Genomic DNA, 22,741 nt, shown 5'->3' with positions numbered 1-22,741 from the left:
AGTTCCCCTTTTCCTTCAGAGAGTAACTCACTGCTCAGGATACAGCTTCTCCCTCAGGTCAGCTCCAGATTCAGGGTTTCCAGTTTATTTTCTATTAACACTATCAAGAATCACCTCAGCTCTTCCTTTGTGATAACTGGTCTTGAAAAAAATAGCCTTCCCTTTCCCGTGAGTAGCTCTTGAAAGTGTCCAATTCTTTGTAGAAATAGCATTTCACACCATGGCAAACTGTTTTAGAAACAAGACATACCAATACACCTAAGTCTTTATTTATTTGGCTCTAGGAATAATTTGCATGAAAATGAGCCTATATGGCAAGTACAGAATGTACTGTAACAGCACCAGAGAGGTACATCCTCTCTGCTCTACAGAGCCTCAATGTTTAACATATACATGTGACGTTAGTAATAAAACCAGATAGTCCAGGAAGAAAGGAGCCCTTTAGGAAAAACTCAGTTTAGAGTGACTTTTCAAATTGACCATTCCTCTTCATATACTTAAATTCAAATAACAGATACATTCACAGGCCCAAATATTGGCATAGAATAAAATCATGTTCATTTATTTTTCTGCATCTTAGAATTTTAGAAAGCATAAAATTAAATACGTTGAATGTAATAAATTCATCCATACAAGTGCAAGTCTCCAGCTATAATGCATTTTATGGCAGATTTATCATTTAAAAAATGTACCAGTAAATCAAAAAAGAGGGAGTATGTCCATTTAACTTTTATTGAAGTGTATGTAGGAGGTCTTCAGAAATCAAATATGAGCATGAAGATATGGCCAAACATAAAATCTATCAAATTCAGTGAAAAGTTGCTGACTTTAAATAGTAGTTGTAAGAATGACCAATATATATTCTTTGTTAACAACCCTTCACTCTACAGTAAAAAAAAAAAATTCAGTAAACATTCTTTCCTAAGGTAGTTTCCCTTATATAATCAGTGATTTATCCATTTCTTTGTATACACAAATTTGTTGAACATACCAATCAGTGGTTCTCACAAGTGAAAAATAAAAGCACAAAAAAGTTTACACTCTTGTACAGGTAAATAAAAGATCACCTTGAATTAAACTGGATCTCCTTAAGGGTGTAGTATAATTTCAGTTTCATTACCTATTACATAATTAGTTTCTTACATACAAATATTGACATATTTGGCTTGTGCTTCAAAGCCTCTGCGTCTATGAAGTCCATATCAATGCAGCTCACAATTTGAAGTCACTGGGGAGTTCTTTACTGCTGCTGGGTTTGACCTGATCATGCATGAGAGTCTCCTCAGCACCCGCTGTGGCACTGCACATCTCCGAGGCATCATCAGCATCAGGGTCCAAGTCTTCAGGACAGGGAAGTTTCAGCAGCTCTTCTCGGAGCTGTGCAGTGTGACGCTACACAGGGGAAAATGAGTGATGTTAGAACTGTAAACCCTGGGACACTAGCACAACATCACTGGAGGGAAGAACTGAGTTCAAAACAAAACCCAAAGCATTAGGTCTACAAAAATTTAGTAAGACCTTCCTTAAGCTAGCTGCTCTAACAGGCAGTGAACAAAGTTGGCACAAATCTCTAACCTCAAAGTAACTGATGCTGCTGGTAAGCCCTGAGTACTGAGTAGCATGCCCACAGACCCTACCAATGCCCCAACACCTGTAACAAAAACAGCATTACTAATGACTCAGAGGACACCAGTCATTTGCCATATATAGTTTTAAATTAAAGAGAATAACACCTTAACTTGTAATACATGCTGCCTCTGACTAAAATTTTTGAGAGACAGTCCATAAATTAAAATAAAACCACTGCTATTTTAGTGAATGAAAACTAGGCCCTATGTAAAACGTTTGAAATCTTTCATACTCATTGCCTCATGTAATGCCTGGCTTACACCTTATAAATAATTTAATCATAAGAATTTTTTAAAATGTAAGCAAATGAAAAAGAAGATCTAGAGAGAGTACATAACTTTGTATTACCCCACACTGCCATTTAGGGAAGGATACAGAGATGTTAACAGAGTGGCTGGTTGTTTACAAACACTAAGTTTTAGTTTATAAATTTCCAGTAGGAGAGAAATGACCTCAAATCTCACACCAAGGGCTTTGAAAATTAGTTGTGTCAATAGCTGACTTTGAAAATTAACCAACATTTATAGAACAAGGAACTGTGCTCAACAGTAACAATGTAAAAGCAATGTGTAGGGCTTCCCTGGTGGCGCAGTGGTTGAGAGTCCGCCTGCCGATGCAGGGGACACGGGTTCGTGCCCCGGTCTGGGAAGATCCCACATGCCGCGGAGCAGCTGGGACCGTGAGCCATGGCCACTGAGCCTGCGCGTCCGGAGCCTGTGCTCCGCAACGGGAGAGGCCACAACAGTGAGAGGCCCGCGTACCGCAAAAAAAAAAAAAAAAAAAAGCAATGTGTAAAATAAGGAGGACACAGCTGGATAAAAAGAGCTGACTGTACTAGGCCATTTTATCTAAGGGACTTGAGCATCTGTGGATCTTGGCATTTGCAGGGGATCCTGGAACCAATCCCCTGTGGATATGGAGGACCAACTATATGATCTCTGATTTTACAGAGGCTAAACTTTGGTTAGAAGTAGAAGACATATAAGCAAGATAAGACAACTACACATTTGCAGCCATTTTTAAGGTTTCAAAGTATATTTACATACTGGTAACTCGAAATTTTTCTAGCCCCTATTTCTCTTCCACCATGGACAACAGAAGAAAACACTAACTAGGGAAGAAGAAGAATAAAAAAGGACAATTATGAAGGCCCAGTTGAGGTGGGAATACTATGCCTTTATTGTGAAATTAAACTGAAGAGCTGCATACTTTTCTCAAGTAGCACTCAGCAGCAAAAGTATACCTGAGATGATATAAATTTGGACTGATTCAGGATAGAGATTTCCAAATCAGGGCATTACAGAAACAAAGAATAAGAATTTGAGATAAAAACAAGACACTGACTGAAATAACAAAGCAAAAGAAGCTGGACTTTAGCCACCGAGGTTTTGTGTAAGGGAAAGATATATCTAAACGACTGAGCTATGGGAACTGAGAATAATGGGGAGGAGAATCCCCGTATGAAGGCAGCACCGATAGGACCTAGCACGGACCAGGTAGGTATACTAGATGAAGCGGGAGTTAAATAAAATTTGAAGATTTTTAGACAGAGAAAAGTTGTTTAAGATTAAGAAAATACAGAAGGTTATAAAATTTGACTGAAGGAAAGATAAGTTCTCTTTTAGATCTTCAATGAAGAGTGATGACAGGGCATCCAAGTAAAAATGCCAGTAGTATGACTTTGAGAAAGCCAAGAGCAGACAACAGTTTGCAAAGTCACTTTTAAAGAGAAAATGGCCAATGTCAGGGGTATAGATACAATGATAGAGAAAGAGAATAAAATAGTCCTAAGGGCCAAATAGTAAGGCTTCAGGTACACAATCATCCAGCAGAAGGGGAAAGAAAAAACAAGCTGAAAGAATTAAGAGTGTGACAAGAGGAGCCAAGATAGCCCACAGATGAAAAGTACAGAGAAAAAAAGAACATTAGACCAGTGTTAGGACTGTTTTTATCAAGTAGGCAACAGTGTTACAAGAGATTATACTGAAACCATCTAATTTAAAAGTCAAGGCAAGTTTCCATGAAGTGAAATTTAAGCTGAAAACTGAATGGAAGTGAGCCAGTAGAGCAGGCAAAAGTAAGCATCTGTAAAGGCCTGGAGGGGAGAGAGGTGCACGGAGGGGAGAGAGGTGCACGGAGGGGAGAGAGGTGCACGGAGGGGAGAGAGGTGCACGGAGGGGAGAGAGGTGCACGGAGGGGAGAGAGGTGCACGGAGGGGAGAGAGATGCACGGAGGGGAGAGAGGTGCACGGAGGGGAGAGAGGTGCACGGAGGGGAGAGAGGTGCACGGAGGGGAGAGGGGTGCACGGAGGGGAGAGAGGTGCAGAGAGAGCAGAGCCAGGGTCACTTTGAGAACTGGATAGCGGGTCACTTCCACAGAATGGAAATTCAACTGCAAAACGTTGATTGGTGAGAGGGTTATTTAAAAATGGAGGCAAAAGTGTTAACAGCTCTAGTTTTTGTAGTAAAAGGAGAGAATCATTTTTATAATAACAGGGGCAAAATAAAACTAGCTTAAGGGGATGCAAATGTTAAGGAGAAAAAAAATTTTCTTTTTAAAGGTTTTTATAATGGAAAATCTCAAACATATACAGAAGTAAGCAGAATATAAAATGAACTCCCATGAATCTATCACCGAGCTTCAACATTTATCAACTCAGAGCTAGTCTTCTTTCATCTATAATACCACCACTTTTCTCATTTTGTTTTGAAGCAAACCCCAGATATTGTATGGTTTTACATTCATAAATATTTCTGTATGTAACCTGAAAAATAGGGACATTAAAAAAATTCACCAATTAAAAAAACCTAATAAATCCTTATCATTATCATCTAATCATTTTAAGTGAAGATACTTTTAAAGTTAGAAGGAAAGGAGCCAGTAGAGACGACCATAATCAGTGGAGGATAAAAGGAACAGAGGTAAGTAAAGAAAGGTATCTCCCAAGGCAGGGAAAAAAGGGTGGCCTTTGGAGGTATGATTCCCACATAAAAAAAAAAAAAAATCTCCAAAACCATCATGTACTACATTTCCATTCTGTGAACGCCCTAGTTGAAAACAACAGCTCACTGCCCCCAAAACAGGATTGTATCACAGATGCTTCCACATCAATCAGCTGCTGGAGGCTCTGCAGCTACCATCTCCCTCATTACTCCAAGTAATAAAATTGTGGAATGTAAGAGGCTCAGGGAAAAGCTAATGCAAACTGTCATGGAGAACATTTTGTTGCCATCATTGTCAAACAACTCTATGAAACTCTGTTGGCTCAGTCCTTATACTCATTTTTAATTTTAGGAACTGTCACTTCATTGTCAAAAGGAATGTATCTTTTCTATAGACTTCTGGGTAACCTCTGAACTTAATAAATTTAATGTTTCTTTCTAGCAGTCATCACGGTTCTGTCAGTGAATATACAGCTCTTCTTTTAAAGCCACCAACAAAGCTCCTGTTAGGGAGGGTTACTCACCTTGAGAGCTGCTGCATGGTGAGACATGGTCCTGCCTACCCGCTTATCACTGCTGTGCTGCTGGATGTCTGCAATCCACTCCTCACACTGGGCCATGATCTCAGCTCTTTTCAAGTAAAAATGTTTATGTATAACCTTAAGAATAAACCAAGCAAGAGAACAACATGTGATCGGGTCAGAATTTAAAAGACAAAGTATGTGGCATTACAAAAACATGAAATTTAAAAGACATGGCATTTTTTTTCTCTCCACAAAACTCAATGTGGTTAACACTCTACATTATTAACAGGGAAGAATCAGGATTATGACATCAGGTGACTTGTGTTGAAATACCCAGTTCTATAAGCAGAAAATAATGCCCAATCCCACTCAGACATTTCAGTAGTTAATCCTATCCAGAGAACATAAGACATCTATAAAACAACAGAGTCAGAAGGCAAATGTAAATAAATGAATAACCAGGAGAAAAAGTATTGACAACAGAAAAACTGTCAATTTCTATCTTTCAAAGAGAACTCAAAGAACATTTAGATGAGTGAAGAGATTCTCAATCACAGGCATTCGCACAGATATCAGAACATAGCCCCAAATAGGCAATATTATTACTCTCTTAATTTTGTCTTCTGGTTAACTTATGAACAAGATTTTATTTTATGACGTTTAACTCCTTAAGATAAATGTGCTTTACATTTCAGATTTTAAAAATTCTTTCTTTGAAAAACCAAGTAAAATTTCTGTGGATGTAGTAAAAGTCTATTTTTGACAAATTTAAGCTAGAAAATAGATCATTTTGGAATTATTATTCTGTATTCTGGGTGAGCTACTTACTACGTTGCCCAATGAGCTTGTCTCCTCTAAAGAAAAGGCAATAATACCTACAAGGGAAAAATTAGGAAAAACTGGGAATGGACATAAAACACCACCAATAAGTTATTGAGTTTGATGCATACAGGGATACAAAAATGAGTACGAAACCACCTGATACGAAGAACCATGATGACCACAGAATAAGATGGGAGATGAGTGCACAAGAAAAAGATACGTTTTGAAAAATACAAAACAACAATAAAAAACAAAAACAAATCCCATGAAATTAAAAAAGTAGCAGGTCCCAACTGACTGGGAAAATTAGAAAAGCATTCATGGACAAGGGGTACCCCTTTAATGTGAGCTAGGTTCTAAAAGATGAGAAAGAATTATTGTTTCAAATTATACATATTTCCTTTTTGTGAAAGTCATGTCCCCACTCTGAGTCCCCTGTGTTAGCAGTTTATTCTTCCAGAAAACAAAACAAAACTTTAAGCATGAACCAACAAATTACACTGACTGTGTATACTTACAAATTTCTTTCAATACATTTAAAAACTGACGTTTAACATATACAGAAAAGTGCCCAAATCATGTGTATAACTGAACGCGTTTTCCCACAGTGAACACAAGAAAACAACCCCTACTTAGATAAGAAACAGAACATTACCAAGCATGCCGGAAGATCCCCTTGTGCTACTTCTTACCATTAACCCTCATCCAAAAGTATACACTATACTAACTTCTTTAAGTATGAGTTTAACTCAGTTTTGAACTTTTTATAAATAGAATCATATAGAAAGTACTCTTGTGCCTGGCTTCTTATGCTCTTTATTGTGTTTATAATATTTGTCCATCTTAATGTGTGAAGGAGTTCACTCATTTACACTGCTGTATTCCACTTTATGAAAATTCCATAATTTCTCCATTCATTCTGCTGATCAGACTGTTTCCAATTTTTGGCAACGTTATGAACATTCTCTACACCCAATATGTACACAACTGCTATTGAGCATATACCAAGGAATGGAATTGCTAGTCATAAAGCATATATTAAGCTTATTACCTGAAAGTATTGATATGTTACAAAGTATTGATATATCAGAGCTCCAGTTGTTCCACAACCTAACATTTGGTATCAAAAGTCTTTGAACTCTTAGAGATGCTGAAGGATAGGTAGACAGGAGCCAGACAATGTAGAGTTTTGAAGGCTATGGTAAGGACTCTGTGTTTTCATCTTCTTTTAATGGGAAGTCAATGGAGTGAGATGATCTGATTATGCGTGGAGAACCATTGTAGAAGGACAAAGTGGAAGCAGCGAAATCAGAAAACTACTTCAACAATTCAAGCAATAGGTAATGGTAGCTTGATTTTTTTGTTTGGTTTTTAAAAAATATTTATTTATTTGTTTGGTTGTACCAGGTCTTTTATTCTTTTTTTTAATAGATTTATTTATCTATTTTTGGCTGCGTTGGGTCTTCGTTGCTGTGCACAGGCTTTCTCTAGTTGTGGGGAGCAGGGGCTCCTCTTCGATGCAGTACGTGGGCTTCTCATTGCGGTGGCTCCTCTTGTTGTGGAGCATGGGCTCTAGATGTGTGGGCTTCAGTAGTCGTGGCATGCAGGCTCAGTAGTCGTGGCTCGCGGGCTCTAGAGTGCAGGCTCAGTAGTTGTGGCACACAGGCTTAGCTGCTCCACGGCATGTGGGATCTTCCCGGACCAGGGATCGAACCCATGTCCCCTGTGTTGGCAGGCAGATTCTTAACCCATGTGCCACCAGGGAAGTTCCTGCACTGGGTCTTAATTGCAGCAGGTGGGCTCCTTAGTTGTGGCTTGCTGACTCCTTAGTTGCAGCATGCATGTGGGATCTAGTTCCGTGACCAGGGATCAAACCTGGGCCCCCCGCATTGGCAGCACAGAGTCTTAATCACTGCACCACCAGGGAAGTCCCAGTAATGGGAGCTTGAAATAGGCTGGCCAGGGTGAAGATTTAATTAATTAATTAATTAACTGTAGTATAGTTGATTTACAGTGTTGTGTCTGTTTCTGGATACAGCAAAGTAATTCAGTTATACATATACATACATATTCTTTTCCATTATGATTACAGAACATTGAATATAGTTCCCTGTACTATATGGTAGAACCTTGTTGTTTATCTGTTTTATATACAGTAGTTTGTATTTGCTAATTCCAAACTTCTAGTTTATCCCTCCCCCACCCCCTTTCCCCTTTGGTAACCATAAGTTTGTTTTCTGTGTCTACAAGTCTGTTTTGTAAATAAGTTCATTTTAGATTTAAGTACAATTAGATTCCACATATAAGTGATATCATATGGTATTTGTCTTTCTCTGACTTACTTCACTTAGTATGATAATCTCTAGGTCCATCCTTGTTGCTGCAAATGGCATTATTTCATTTTTTTTTATGGATGAGTAGTGTTCCACTGCATATATACCACACCTTTACCCATTCATCTATCAATGGACATTCAGGTTGCTTCCATGTCTTGGCTATTGTAAATAGTGTGGCCGTGAACATCAGGGTGCATGTATCATTTTTTTAAATTAATTAATTAATTAATTATTTTTTGGCTGCGTTGGGTCTTCGTTGCTGTGTGCGGGGCTTTCTCTAGTTGTGGCGAGCGGGCGCTACTCTTCGTTGCGGTGCACGGGCTTCTCATTGTGGTGGCTTTTCTTGTTGCAGAGCATGGGCTCTAGGCTTGCAGGCTCTAGAGCGCAGGCTCAGTAGTTGTGGCGCACGGGCTTCGTTGCTCCACAGCATGTGGGAACTTCCCGGACCAGGGCTTGAACCCATGTCCCCTGTATTGGCAGGCGGATTCTTAACCACTGTGCCACCAGGGAGCCCTGCATATATCTTTTTGAATTAGAGTCTTCTCTGGATATATGCCCAGGAGTGGGACTGCTGGATCATATGGCAACTCTATTTTTAGTTTTTTAAGGAACCTCCACACTGTTTTCCATAGTGGGTGTACCAATTTACATTCCCACCAACAGTGTAGGAGGGTTCCCTTTTCTCCACACGCTCTCCAGCACTTGTTATTTGTAAATTTTTAAAAAATTTACTCTATTTATTTATTTATTTTTGGCTGTGTTGGGTCTTCATTGCTGCGCGCAGGCTTTCTCTAGTTGCGGTGAGTGGGGGCTACTCTTCATTGCGGTGCGTGGACTTCTCATTGCACTGGCTTCTCTCATTGTGAAGCATGGGCTCTAGGTGCGCGGGCTTAAGTAGTTGCGGCACATGGGCTCAGTAGTTGCGGCTCACAGGCTCTAGAGCACAGGCTCAGTAGTTGTGGCACACAAGCTTAGTTGCTCCGCGGCATGTGGGAACTTCCTGGACCAGGGATCGAACCCGTGTTCCCTGCATTGGCAGGCAGATTCTTAACCACTGCTCCACCAGGGAAGCCCCCCTCACTGTAGTTGTGATTTGCACCTCTCTAATAATTAGCAATGCTAAGCATCTTTTCATACGCTTATTGGCCATCTCTATGTCTTCTTTGGAGAAATGTCTCTTTAGGTCTTCTGCCCATTTTTTTGACTGGGTTGTTTTTTCATTATTGAGCTGTATGAGCTGTTTGTATATTTTGGAAATTAAGCCCTTTTTGGTCACAGCGAAAATATTTTTTCATCAAATTTTGATTATGCTTTGAATGGTAGAGCGAAATTTGTCAACAGATTGAATGTGGTATGTGAGTAAAAGAATGAAGCCACACGTTGTTAGGGTTTTGGGTTTAGACCATGGTGCTTTTACTGAGAGAAGAAAGGAAGGAAGAATCAAGAGTGCAGTGTTGCAGTGTTAAGTTTGAGGTGGTTATTATACATTCTAGTAGACTTGTCAAGTAGTTTACATATCTGGATACGTTATTTGAGTCTTAAAGGCACTAAGAAATTAATTTATGATACAAACAGGAGGAATATAAGTTTATCAAGGGCAGGAACTGACTTTCACTTTTCCTTGAGTTCAGAGTACCTTAGTGCAGTACCTAGTAACAGCTGATATTCCACACGGCTGCCAAATGAATTACTTAATGTAAGTAGCCCAAACTTGAAAAGGGACAGAACATTATGCTTAAGAGTACAAAGAAATGCATGTTTGTATTTCCTGTAATATTAGGAAAAGTAATTACCCACAGCCTTGAATACAAGCCTTTGCAAAAGTAAAATACCCAACTATGTCATTCAAAGTGCAAAGTCATTTAGTAATAACAAAAGGAAGAAACGTTTTTACATTCCTTCAGAGTATATTCATCGATACTACTTAATGAGGAGAGTTTCGCGTATAATGCTACATATAGTTCACACATAATATTTGCTTAACTGTATTAAAGATCAATTTTCTATCAGGTAAATATGCCAATTTTTCCTCTAAAGTGTTGTGTTTCTAGCACAACCTAAGAAACTGATGATCAAGGGAAACAATTTAGGAAAAAAAATGTTTCATGACAGAGTTAAAGGAAGATGTGATGAAGTAATCTAATGTGACAAGTAAAAAATACAACCATATTTTAGGCAGACTAAGGAGAGATAACTAAGTACAGGAAAAGAGCCACACTTCAGGATGTGGTAAAAATGAAAGCACGTGACAGTACCAAGACTGGTTTCAGAAACCAAGTTCAACTTTTCCTAAAGAAAAGAAAATGTCTTTTTCTTCAATTTCACACACAGATATTAGTATAAGGGCAAAGTTTCTATTTGCAAGACAATTAGAAAGTCTCTTAATCTCTAATAAAAAAGAATATTTTCATGAAGAATATTTTTGTAACATATTCTAGCATATACTAACATAATAACTAGCACAGTATGCTAGTAGAACAGTAGCCATGAAAAATAAAGAATTAATAAAACTGTCCAAAAATATAGTCAGATGCCTTTTAGGAAGTAAATGGTTTAAAAAATTCACCTGTACTATATTATTACTGATTTTTCATGACTAAAAACAAGAGTAAACTTTAGTATACCACAGATATAAAGGGAAGTATAATACCTAAACTATATTCTATTATGTCTTTAATGAAGTATTTCATTAATTTTATTAAACATACCTCTTTAAAACATGGTGAAGGGTTTCTGATTTGTTCCAGCATTGCCCACTTAACCGTTGCTTGTCGAATGTTGCCATCATATTCTCGAGAACTCTGTGTGCCACTGGGAGTGCCTCTAGACCGTTCATATCCTGGTTCATTAAAATAAGGCTCAGCTACTAATATAAGGGACTGAACAGACACCAACACCTGAGGACCAAAGAAATAAAGAATAGTTATGATAGGACATTTTTACTACCAGTAAACTAATACCTTGCTTTATCAACTAGGAGTGCCTTTTAATATGTGCTTCCACATAACTTTATCACCATAAAACTGATGTTAATAATTGACACTGAAATACTTTATTATTAGAGCAAAATTAAAATAGGTACAGTAGAATCTTATATAGTATTTATATATATGTTTTATATTCTTGAATCCTTGAAAAAGAAAAATAGGTATGAAGATCCTATTTCCTGAAACTACTAAAAAAAAACTTGCTGATAAACATCCCATACCAATTTAGACATCATTTTGCTCGAACTGTCCTTACTCTTAAAGGGCATAAAGCTAACAATGTACTCCTAACAATACTCACTTGTAAGGAAAACTACACGTGACGCAGTCTTTACTTTCATTCCAAGGAAAATTTACTTTCACGGTATCACAAAAATATTACCAGAAGCTTTCAATGGCAAGATGACATGGCTCTAAGACCAGCTCTGACCCCCTACTTACATACCAGAAGGTTTGTTTCTCTAGATATAACCAATATTGAGAGTTCACTCTTAGTTAGTATAGTACTGTTTGCTAATATACTTACATAACTGGCTAATATGACATCTTTGGAGGCAGGAAAATATTAGCTATAATTTTCCCACTTCATAAATGAAAAACAATTAGCAGCAGTTGCATTTTCTTTAGGGAAGATGATTAAACAACATCAAGGATATGCACCTTAGAAGTCAAGGAATATATTTTCTTAAAAAATTTAAAAAATCGATAACTTGAACCTGAAATATATGACCTATGAATACACAAAGTTAAATATGACCTGAAGTAACCATGTTACTGAGGCCAAGGTCAACTACGGAAAAAAAAATTAACCTGTATAATTCTGAGGCAAAGATCTCGTAATTTTTAAACTTACTGAAACTAAATATATCACTAAAGGAAAGTGATTTCCCTTGGCTATATACTTTCCCCCAACTCAAATCTGACACTTCTGAAATAATCTTCCAGGGCATATTTATTAGTTCCTTTCCTTTTCCCTTTTAAATAATCTTCCTCTTATATGAGTAGGGTATATTCCCATTATCTACAAAGGCGGAGAAAGAAATTTTGTAACATAGGATTCAGTTACTTACTTAACCTCAACTCCTTTGAGACAAAATATAGTTTTATAAATCTCAAGCAGCTGGAGATTCAAACAATTTACAAACTACTTCAGATTCATAACACATCTGGCTTTTTAAAAGAGCTAAACTATATACAGGAAATGAAAAATAGATGCTTTGTATACAGAACAAAGAAAACTATATTTGAGAAATAAATTTGAGTTTAATATTGTCTGCTAAAAAAACTGAACTATAACATCTGCATTTGATAACAAATAAATTAGCAGAGATCGATATTTCTTGGAATTAAATTCAAAGAATAATTTATAACACGTGCTCTTTTCTCACTGGGTGACATTATTATTTACTTTTCATGGGCATCTTCTATTTACTTTTTAAACATGTACCTTTTAGGAAATATATGAGTGTCACTTTACTTTTCTTTGGTGAACTCAGCTATTTAGGAGTCAAAATATTCATTTTATGGAATTTCTGGAGTCTTGAATTATCTGACCTACTTACTCATTTTATTTCACAGCACACTTTATTGTAGCCCATAAAACACTCCCATGAAAAACCAGTAAATAAATCCTTGGGAAGAGGATTTCTCTCTTTTAAAAGGATTTGATTTTCAATATTCTAAATTAATAGGATTTATCTAACTCTGAGATACACTATACTTTGAAGTCAGAGAGACCAAGGTAGGCAGAATAACTTTATCCCCTCAGAATCCATTTTTTGGTCGTCTGTAAATAGAAATAATACCTACTTACATTATAGGATGACTGTGAGAATTAAATAAGGGGTTGAGAGGTGTAAAACAATAGGGCTCATACGTGTAATTAATACACAATAGCTATTCTTTCGTGGAGTGAAAATGACAGCATACATCCAGAAGATAGCAAAATGCAAAACAAAATCACTTCTACTCTAAAAACAATAAATTTTAACTTATGTAATACGGATATGCAAAAAAGCAGTCAGCATGAGTTCCATTTTGATCAACAAAACTTAATTAAAAGAGCTCCCTGGATCAAACCAAAAAACAAACCAAAAAGACCCAATATTTATCATAGCCACATCTGGCTAAAGTGTTTTCTTAGAATGAGTTGAAAATGAGTCGGTAATTAACAGAAAAATATCTATTACGTACCATAATATGCTATATATAAGTTATACTTAGTAATAAACAGAATATATTTGCATTCCATAGTGGAAGTTCACCGATTCTTAGTCAGTTCTTTGACATTTTCATAAAGTCAAGAGTCAAAAAAGCTTTTATTCATAGGCTGAATTTACAGTTCCTCTCCTCTTTAGCTTTATGTTAGCACCCACAAAACTGCAAGATGTTCTCATTATATTTTATTCAGAGGCTGACTAAATCAAGAACCATATATAACAGCTTCCTTTCACTGTCTGTGTCAAACAAAAATTTTAACCCTACCAGGCCATAACCAGTCAGCAATCTTGCCTCCTATGAATGCCTTTATTGTCAAATTATAACTTGTCAGAAGATTTAATTCTTTGACCTGGTCTGGTATGTTAAAAATTTTCATTATAGGTATTTCAAACACAGCAAAGTACAGAGTATACAATCCAAAATATTAATTTGCAACAAGAAACTATGTTATACAAACTAATAACTTGTTTAGGGTAATGGAAAGAAACCAGTCTTAGTTAAAAATGCATTTAGCCTTTCAAAATAGTAAGCATCCTCCTCTATGGAAAATTATGCTGCTATTGAGTAGAACTATAATCAGTGGCTGATTTCCAGAACTTTCCATCTTAAGAAAAATGGTAGTATTTATATATTATTATATTATAAATACATTTATAAATGGTTGATTATGTGACATTAAATATGTTTAACTCCTCTTGCACATGACATCTTTATTAACATCCAACTGGAACAAACTATTCATAACGCATTAATATGTATTTTAGGTAGATTACAGCAACATTAAAAACCAGTCACATATGGGAATTCCCTTTTGGCACAGTGATTAAGAATCCGTCTGCCAATGCAGGGGACACGGGTGAGCGCCCTGGTTCGGGAAGATCCCACATGCCACGGAGCAACTAAGCCCGTGCGCCACAACTACTGAGCCTGCACTCTAGAGCCCACGAGCCACAACTACTGAGCCTGTGTGCCACAACTACTGAAGCCCGTGCACCTAGAGCCTGTGTTCCACAACAAGAGAAGCCACCACAATGAGAAGCCTGTGCACTGCAACGAAGAGTAGCTCCCGCTCGCCACAACTAGTGAAAGCCTGTGCACAGCAACAAAGACCCCACGCAGCCAAGAATAAATAAAATTCAAAAAGTAAAGAAATTAAGTAATTTTTCCTAAGGCTCTGTAGTCTGCTTCTGAAGAACGAATCTAATAGACAACAAAGGGCAATGTGTTCCTGACTAGATGCATTTGTTTCTAGTATGATGTTTATAAAGCAGTATAACACACAAAAAACTACAGGCCAATATTTCTTAGAAATATGGATACAAAACTCCTTAAGAAAAATACTAGCAAACTGGAACTTCCCTGGCGGTCCAGTGGTTAGGACTTGGCGCTTTCACTGCCTGGGCCAGGGTTCAATCCCTGGTTGGGGAACCAAGATCCTGCAAGCTGCTCAGCATGGCCTATATATATATATATATATATATATATATATATACACACACACATATATATATACACACACTAGCAAACAATCCAGTTACATACAAAAAGAATTACACACCATGACCAACTGAGCTTTATCCCAGGAAAGCAAAGTTGGTTTATATCAAAAAATTAATATATCATAATAATAGAATAAAAAATAAGAATAATACAATCATTTCAATAGATGCAGAAAAAGCATCTGACAAAATCCAACATCTGTTCATGTTAAAAATACTCAAGAAACTAGTAGAGGGGAATGTCCTCAACATGATGAAGGGAATTTATGAAAAATCCACAGCTATTATCACACTCAATGGGGGAAGACTGAAAGTTTTCCCCTAAGATCTGGACAAAACAAGGCGATTCACTCTTGCCACAGAAAAGATACAGCCTCTCTTGTTCTTGCTCAAGTCAATTTTGTCACAGATCTGGAAATCTATATTCAGTAAACTATCTAAATTGTAGAGAAAGTCATATAATAATGGTATTATTTGTAAAACTAAAATAAAAGTGAAATATTTAGTCAACAGTGGTGAAATAGTTCAATGATACTATATGAACTCAAAAGATTATCACATAGCATTTACAAATTATAAAATTGTAAACGGGGAAGATGGATATGCTCTACTGTTAGGTGAACAAAGCAATATACAAATAATTATCTACTATGTTAATTATGACTATGTAAACTATGTATATGACAAAAAACCCTAAAGGGAAAATATCATACTTTATGTGTAGTAAGGTTTCAAAGTTGTAAAATTTAAACACTCCAGAATAAGTTTCTTTATTTCACAGGATTTTTGGTATATATTAGACATACAGATAATATAAAAGTTAAAAGCAAATCCAATTTTAAACTAAAAAACTTTGAAAACTGTAAATTTATTTTTAAAACTACATAAATCCAACAAAAATTTCAAAAATTGATTCCATTCCTCAGGTAAGTCTAATTTACTTCATGAAAAACAGGATATCTCTGAGTTTCCTTTCAGAGTAAAACTGATCATAAAAATAGTTTCTGTTGACAAGAGTAACATACATGTAGACAAATATTTTAAGGTTTTTGAACTAGAATTGACAATCATTTCTGTTTTAGTTTTTTAAATTGAAGTATAGTTGATTTACAATGTTGTGTTAGTTTCTGGTGTACAGCAAAGCGAATACATATATTCTTTTCATATTCTTTTCCATTATAGGTTATTACAAGATACTGAATATAGATTCCTGTGCTATACAGTAGGACCTTGTTGTTTATCTATTTTATATATAGTAGCCTATAGCTGCTAATCCCAAACTCCTAATTTATCCCTCCCCCTACATAATCATTTCTCAAATGAAGAAGTATTATAGTTACTTGGTGGAACAAAGTAACTAAGGAACTTCCTTAGTTACTTTGCATGAATCATATAATCTCTGTTCTTCTTGAGTCTCCATATTAGCACGAAGGAAGAACTTATATTACAGTACTATTTAATTCACGGGGCTGCTGCAAGGTCTTTTCAGAGAACCTAAAAAAGTCACATCCTAAAGAATGATTTTTCATATCTCTTTTACCTAATTCAATATAAGAATGTAGGGGGGCTTCCCTGGTGGCGCAGTGGTAGAAAGTCCGCCTGCCGATGCAGGGGACACGGGTTCGTGCCCCAGCCCGGGAGGATCCCACATGCCGCGGAGCGGCTGGGTCCCTGAGCCATGGCCACTGAGCTTGCGCGTCCAGAGCCTGTGCTCCGCAACGCGAGAGGCCACAATAGTGTGAGGCCTGCAAAAAAAAAAAAAAAAAAAAAAAGAATGTAGGAAAAGAATCCTTTCAAGGTAGGTCAACTTTAACAGGCTTACCTGGGCATAATTTATGGTGGTCTTTCTTAAAATAAACACTAAACTGCAAATGTGAGTTTAAACTATCATGCACCAACAGTGGTTTATTTCTGTTTCCTCAATGATCAAGCAACAAAGTTAATTACTATTATTAATATGTGTGTCTCTTTGCTGGAATTCTGAACTATTAAGATAAAGCATCAGCAAAGAAAATTTGATGGGATACTATATAACATTTTATTTTATGTACTCAAATGGCTTGTGAAAATTAACTTAAAAAATTCAAGACTATGAAACATGTGTGCTAAGTGCTCTGCCAAATAAGAATGGCAAATCCCAAGTTTTATGAATTCCAGGACAGTACTTCTAAACCTCAGAAGAGACCCATTATTTTTTAATTTTTATTTTAAAATTTATTTATTTTTGGCTGTGTTGCGTCTTTGTTGTTGCATGCGGGCTTTCTCTAGTTGCAGCAAGTTGGGGGCTATTCTTCATTGCGGTGGGAGGGCTTCTCATTGTGGTGGCTTCTCTTGTTGCAGAGCACGGGCTCTAGGACCACGGGCTCAGTAGTTGTGGCCCACGGGCTCTAGAGCACAGGCTCAGTAGTTGTGGCGTACAGGCTTAGTTGCTCCACAGCACGCGGTATCTTCCCGGACCAGGGGTCGAACCCGTGTAACCTGCACTGGCAGGTGGATTCTTAACCACTGTGCCACCAGGGAAGCACCGAGTCCCATTATTAACTAGATTACAGAAGAACCATATCATGTGTGGAGAGATATGTAACACTACTAGTTATTAAATTCTACTCACCTGAGTTTGAGCCTTATCGTGACTGGGAGATGGAAGAGGCTAATCTGTATTGCCTGATCTTGTTGCACCAGAGTGTACTTTAAGGCAAGTTAGGGATTTTTTAAAAGGGAATTTTGACAAAAAGAAAATTCTAATGTCCTAACTTAAGATTCTAAACTCAAAATGAGCTATAACTCCATTGTACTAACTGCTCACCTATAAGCTGTTTAGTATGTACTTCCTATCAATCTAGCTTTTTATTTTTTATGGTTTACTATGTTTATTCTTGGTCGCTAAAAAAAAATGTTCTTAAACCAAGATGGTTCCTTATTTTCTAAGTGAAATTGTAAGAGAAATTTGTTTACTTGCAAAAAGCTTGAGGTCTGAGGATTCCACTTCTCTTCTGGTCTTCCATGCCATGTATTTAAGATGCTTAAACAAACCTGAGGAAGAAGGGGGAAAAGTATAAACAGAATTGAAAGGAGTGCTTTTTAAAAGTAATCTGCCGGAACTAGAAATAAAATTGAAATGTTATTATGTCAAAGTATCTCAGTTTTATGTACCCCCAGAAAACCCTAAGGGTTGGTCTGTTAAAACAAATTGGTATCTTCAAATGTGATCCAGATCTGTGTGGCATTACAATTTCTTCATAATGAAAAGTGAGTTAGCAGTTATTACACATTAATACAAATAACATATTTTTTAATGAAAAATAACTCTTTTCCAAACAACAACAAAATATTTTTTGGTGAGGAAAAGTGGTATTGTTTTACATTTAAGAAAATCTCTTTCAAAATTCTGTAAATTTTGAAAATGGGTTATAGCTTAATAGAAGAGATCTTTTTTTTTTTTTTTTTTTTTTTTTTTTGGTGGTACGCAGGCCTCTCACTGTTGTGGCCTCTCGCGTTGCGGAGCACAGGCTCCGGACGCGCAGGCTCAGCGGCCATGGCTCACGGGCCCAGCCGCTCCACGGCATGTGGGATCTTACCGGACTGGGGCGTGAACCCGTGTCCCCTGCATCGGCAGGCGGACTCTCAACCACCACGCCACCAGGGAAGCCCAATAGAAGAGATCTTGATTCCATACCTGCCTCTACATTCGATTTGTTGTTATATATTGCTTTGGTTGAAATGTATGAATAAAATCTGGCCTCACGCAAACATGAAGTGGGAAAGGGGAGGACCCTGCAGATTCCCTGAAGGGTCCTGAGGATCCCCAGAGTTCCTCAGAACAAATTTGAAGACGCATTAGTTATTTGTTCACTCAAAGAGCCAAGAATGAACTCAAAGCATCTGCCAAACACAGGTCAACAGTCACTCCAGGAAAAAGAGAACCAGGGGCATGTTATCTGTACTTGTAAACTAATAATTTCATGTAATGGGCAACAGATTTGGAAAATAAGTGGTCCTTAAAAAAGCAGAGAAGTCCATCTCCTTGCTATTCTCTGTGAAAACAATAATGCAAAATACGTCAATTTGTTTAGTAGATAAATTCATTAATAATTTTAAAAGACTTGTATCTGAACAGTTTTGTGAATTATTGTTTGAAGCACTATCATACATACCATCCCACCTGGTTTTTAGAGCATCCCTGTGACTACCAATGGCAGGGATCTTCTCCCTAACTACAGATCTAGATCCCAAGGTTAAATGTTAGTCCCAATGTATAATAGAACAGACTATACAATTCAGGGTACTGGAATCTCAAACTCTAAACCTCTTCCCTATACCAGTAAGTCTTAAGGAAGTAATTTCTATTTTTTTTAAAATTAATTAATTAATTTATTTTTGGCTGCATTGGGTCTTCGTTGTTGCACGTGGGCTTTCTCTAGTTGCAGCGAGTGGGGGAGGGGCTACTCTTCGTTGTGGTGCGCAGGCTTCTCACTGCGGTGGCTTCTCTTGTTGCAGAGCACGGGCTCTAGTAGTTGTGGCATGTGGGCTCAGTAGTTGTGGCTTGTGGGATCTAGAGCGCAGGCTCAGTAGTTGTGGTGCACAGGCTTAGTTGCTCTGCGGCATGTGGGATCTTCCCAGACCAGGGCTTGAACCCAGGTCCCCTGCATTGGCAGGCGGATTCTTAACCACTATGCCACCAGGGAAGTCCAAAGGAAGTAATTTCTTAAATAATTCTTAACATCTACACTTAAACTCTATTCAAGTTCCAGACTCTCTCTTGAATAAAGTCAACATTGCTACTTTGTCTAATTTGCTCAGTTATAAAAGACCTGTTCTTTGCTTTCCCCAACAAAGTAAGGTTTACCTCTGGTTAAGTATCCTACAATAAACCCAGAAAATGAATTCCAATTTTGTGATTTGAGCTTATGGTGAAGACAAAATGATAACTTGTAAGCACAGATTGGAGGCAGGCTGCACTTTTTAAAAATAGGAAGACAAAACCAAGGGAAAACTTGGGCCATCTTTAATAAACCAGATCAACTTCAAGCATCTATTATTCTCACATCATCAAAGAGTCTGCTTATGAAATCGAGAAATTTCTTCTGACCTTCTAGTAATTTTTAAACATTAAATACTCTCAGCATGGAATTTACTATTGAAATTTCATCAAACTGTCCAAAATTACTTTGAAAGGTGATGATTATTCTTTTAAATCTAATTTTTAAAGGTTTATTGCCATATGAAATGATTTTTATTATACCTCTTCGTTAACTATTTTTGTGGAGACAGGAACGCATCTTCCTACTTACAAGAAAATATAAAACATTTTAAAACAAATTAAACTTTAAAAATAATGGTACACAATGGTACGTATCATAGAAAACACGGATAGTATCTTCAGGTAATTGTGAAAAGATAACTGGAATTGAAGATATAGAAAGTAAACAGGGGCTTCCCTGGTGGCGCAGTGGTTGAGAGTCCGCCTGCCGATGCAGGGGACGCGGGTTTGTGCCCCGGTCCGGGAAGATCCCACATGCCACGGAGCGGCTGGGCCCTTGAGCCATGGCTGCTGAGCCTGCGTGTCCGGAGCCTGTGCTCCGCAACGGGAGAGGCTACAACAGTGAGAGGCCCGCGTACCGCAAAAAAAAAAAACACAAAGTAAAAAGAAAGTAAAGAAAGGTGAATGGCAAAGACAGGCATCTGTCTCTATTATCTTCTGAGTGGAGATAGCTCTCAGTTGGCCAAGGAATGTGTTGAATAAGTTAGTCCCTCACAATAACCCCTTAAGACTATAAGTGCTTTGTAACACTGTTGTGTTTCTGCCATTTTTGGTTCCTTCTCTCTCATTCCTCAGGCTAATCTTTGCATACAGGGAAAAGAAGCACAAAGAAACTCATGTACTTTTGAAAAGATGATAACTAAAACAAAATTTCTGTTCAAATTACAAAGAAACTTTGGGTTACAATACTTTGGCATTAGAAACAAAAGACTGCAATTACATTACCTTGCCATCATTATAAAGGTTTGGATTGAATCGCACACTATGACCACCAGTAGTCTCTAGATTCACAAGAGGAGGTGAACTGGGATAATCTTGAGGAAAATAGACATCAAACTCAAAGCAGCCATTTGCATAAGGAGTGTCTGCTGGACCAGTTATCAGAACCTAGTATGCACATACAAACACAAAAGCCTGTGTTACTATTCCTAAATGCTACTATTTAGAAAAACAATTCAACATGAAATAAGAACAATCTTCTTACATCCTATATACATCTCCACCAAAATGTGTTAAAAATGAAGTTAAAAGTTAAAAACATACACAGGACTAGGAAACAGTTTTAAATTACAATTAAAGTGATTTGGTTTTGGTGAAAATGGGCTTTTAAAAGAGAGATGCCCAACTGGCAGCAGGAAAGCTTACCTTAACAGCAAATACCTTTTAAAATACTAAGTTACTTTTTTTCTAAGAGCTTTCCTTCATGATCTCTACATTACTGTCAACAATTTGAGATTCTAGGTATATTCATTATCATATCTCAAAGGTATGAGAGTAACTTTCTGTTTCAAATCTTCAAGTTAATATTTTAAGAAATAGCTTACTTTTTAAAAAACTAAATTAACATTTAAAAAATAAATTTATTTTATTTATTTATTTTTGGCTGCGTTGGGTCTTCATTGCTGTGCATGGGCGCTCTCTAGTTGAGGCGAGCAGGGGCTACTCTTCGTTGCGGTGGCTTCTCTTGATGCAGACAGAGCATGGCTCTAGGCATGCGGGCTTTAGTAGTTGTGGCACATAGGCTCAGTAGTTGTGGCTCGCAGGCTCTAGAGCACAGGCTCAGTAGTTGTGGCACACAGGCTTAGATGCTCCACGGCATGTGGGATCTTCCCGGACCAGGGCTCGAACCTGTGTCCCCTGCATTGGCAGGTGGATTCTTAACCACTGTGCCACCAAGGAAGTCCAAGACTTCCTTAATAATAAAATATTAAATATTTAATAGCTTACTTTTAAATATTTTCTTCTGGGATAATGAGACAAGTTGGTAAGAGGAATAAATGTTTTCACCTAACACCTTATGATAAAAAGGTTCTGAGACAACAGTAGGTGTGATGTTTCCCTTAGGGTTACTGGTAGTCCAAAAATTAGCAGAGAACCCAACAGTGAGTGTCAGAATTATTTAATGAATTATGTTTGAGTCAATCAACAGATATTTAGTGTACAAGATATAAGCAGCAAAGCCTCGGGTCCTGAACAGCTGTGCGTGGAGGCAAGTGGTACTAGAGTCCCATTCTGTGACAACTCTGATTTACATTTTGGGGCTCCAAGTTGGGATCCTTTATGTGAGGTACAGCATAATGCTTAACAGTCACAAGTTTGAACTTGTGTGGTCTATTTAGCAATAAAATACTTCCCTAGACAATCATACAATAATCAGCTCTACTGTTTGTAACAAGGAAAAGTGTGGTCAATAGGCAAAGTCTATGAGATTTCTACTGAAAATTTATCCAAAAGAGCAAAACAAAAACGCAAACAAGCAAAAAGCCTTATTCAAATCAATGGGTCAATAGTTTTAGCTGTGTATCTAAAGAAGACGCAATATTTAATCCATGAATTAAATCAAGTAAAGAAAGGTTCCTCCCACCCCAGCTATCAAATCTTTAAAAATTACTAGCTGCAGCGTCTCTTGGAATTTAAGGGCAGATCACCACAGTGTTAAAACATAAAGCTGCTGGTTTTATTTATTATTGTACTACCATTACTTAAATCATATGAGTCTGTAAATACATAAATTTCCTAGA

General features: G+C 37.3%; 1 protein-coding gene across 1 annotated transcript in view; it reads right to left on the bottom strand.

The window, feature by feature from the left end:
• Positions 1-228: 228 nt before the first annotated feature.
• BIRC6 (baculoviral IAP repeat containing 6) overlaps positions 229-22,741 on the bottom strand; it is a gene marked incomplete at its 5' end in the record, with an annotated part of 236,934 nt that continues 214,421 nt past the window's right edge. Inside the window, 5 exon segments of the mRNA XM_082852055.1 lie at positions 229-1,392; positions 5,096-5,230; positions 10,962-11,150; positions 17,915-17,992; positions 20,946-21,107. Of these exon segments, the coding sequence (XP_082708181.1) occupies positions 1,213-1,392; positions 5,096-5,230; positions 10,962-11,150; positions 17,915-17,992; positions 20,946-21,107 (744 nt within the window). The 3' untranslated portion in view covers positions 229-1,212.

The sequence above is a fragment of the Leucopleurus acutus genome (genome assembly GCF_964270905.1).
Source record: "Leucopleurus acutus genome assembly, chromosome: 12".
Classification (NCBI taxonomy): Eukaryota; Metazoa; Chordata; class Mammalia; order Artiodactyla; family Delphinidae; genus Leucopleurus; species Leucopleurus acutus.
The sequence above is the reverse complement of the archived record's forward strand: the minus strand, read 5'-3'. Positions and strand labels throughout refer to the sequence as shown.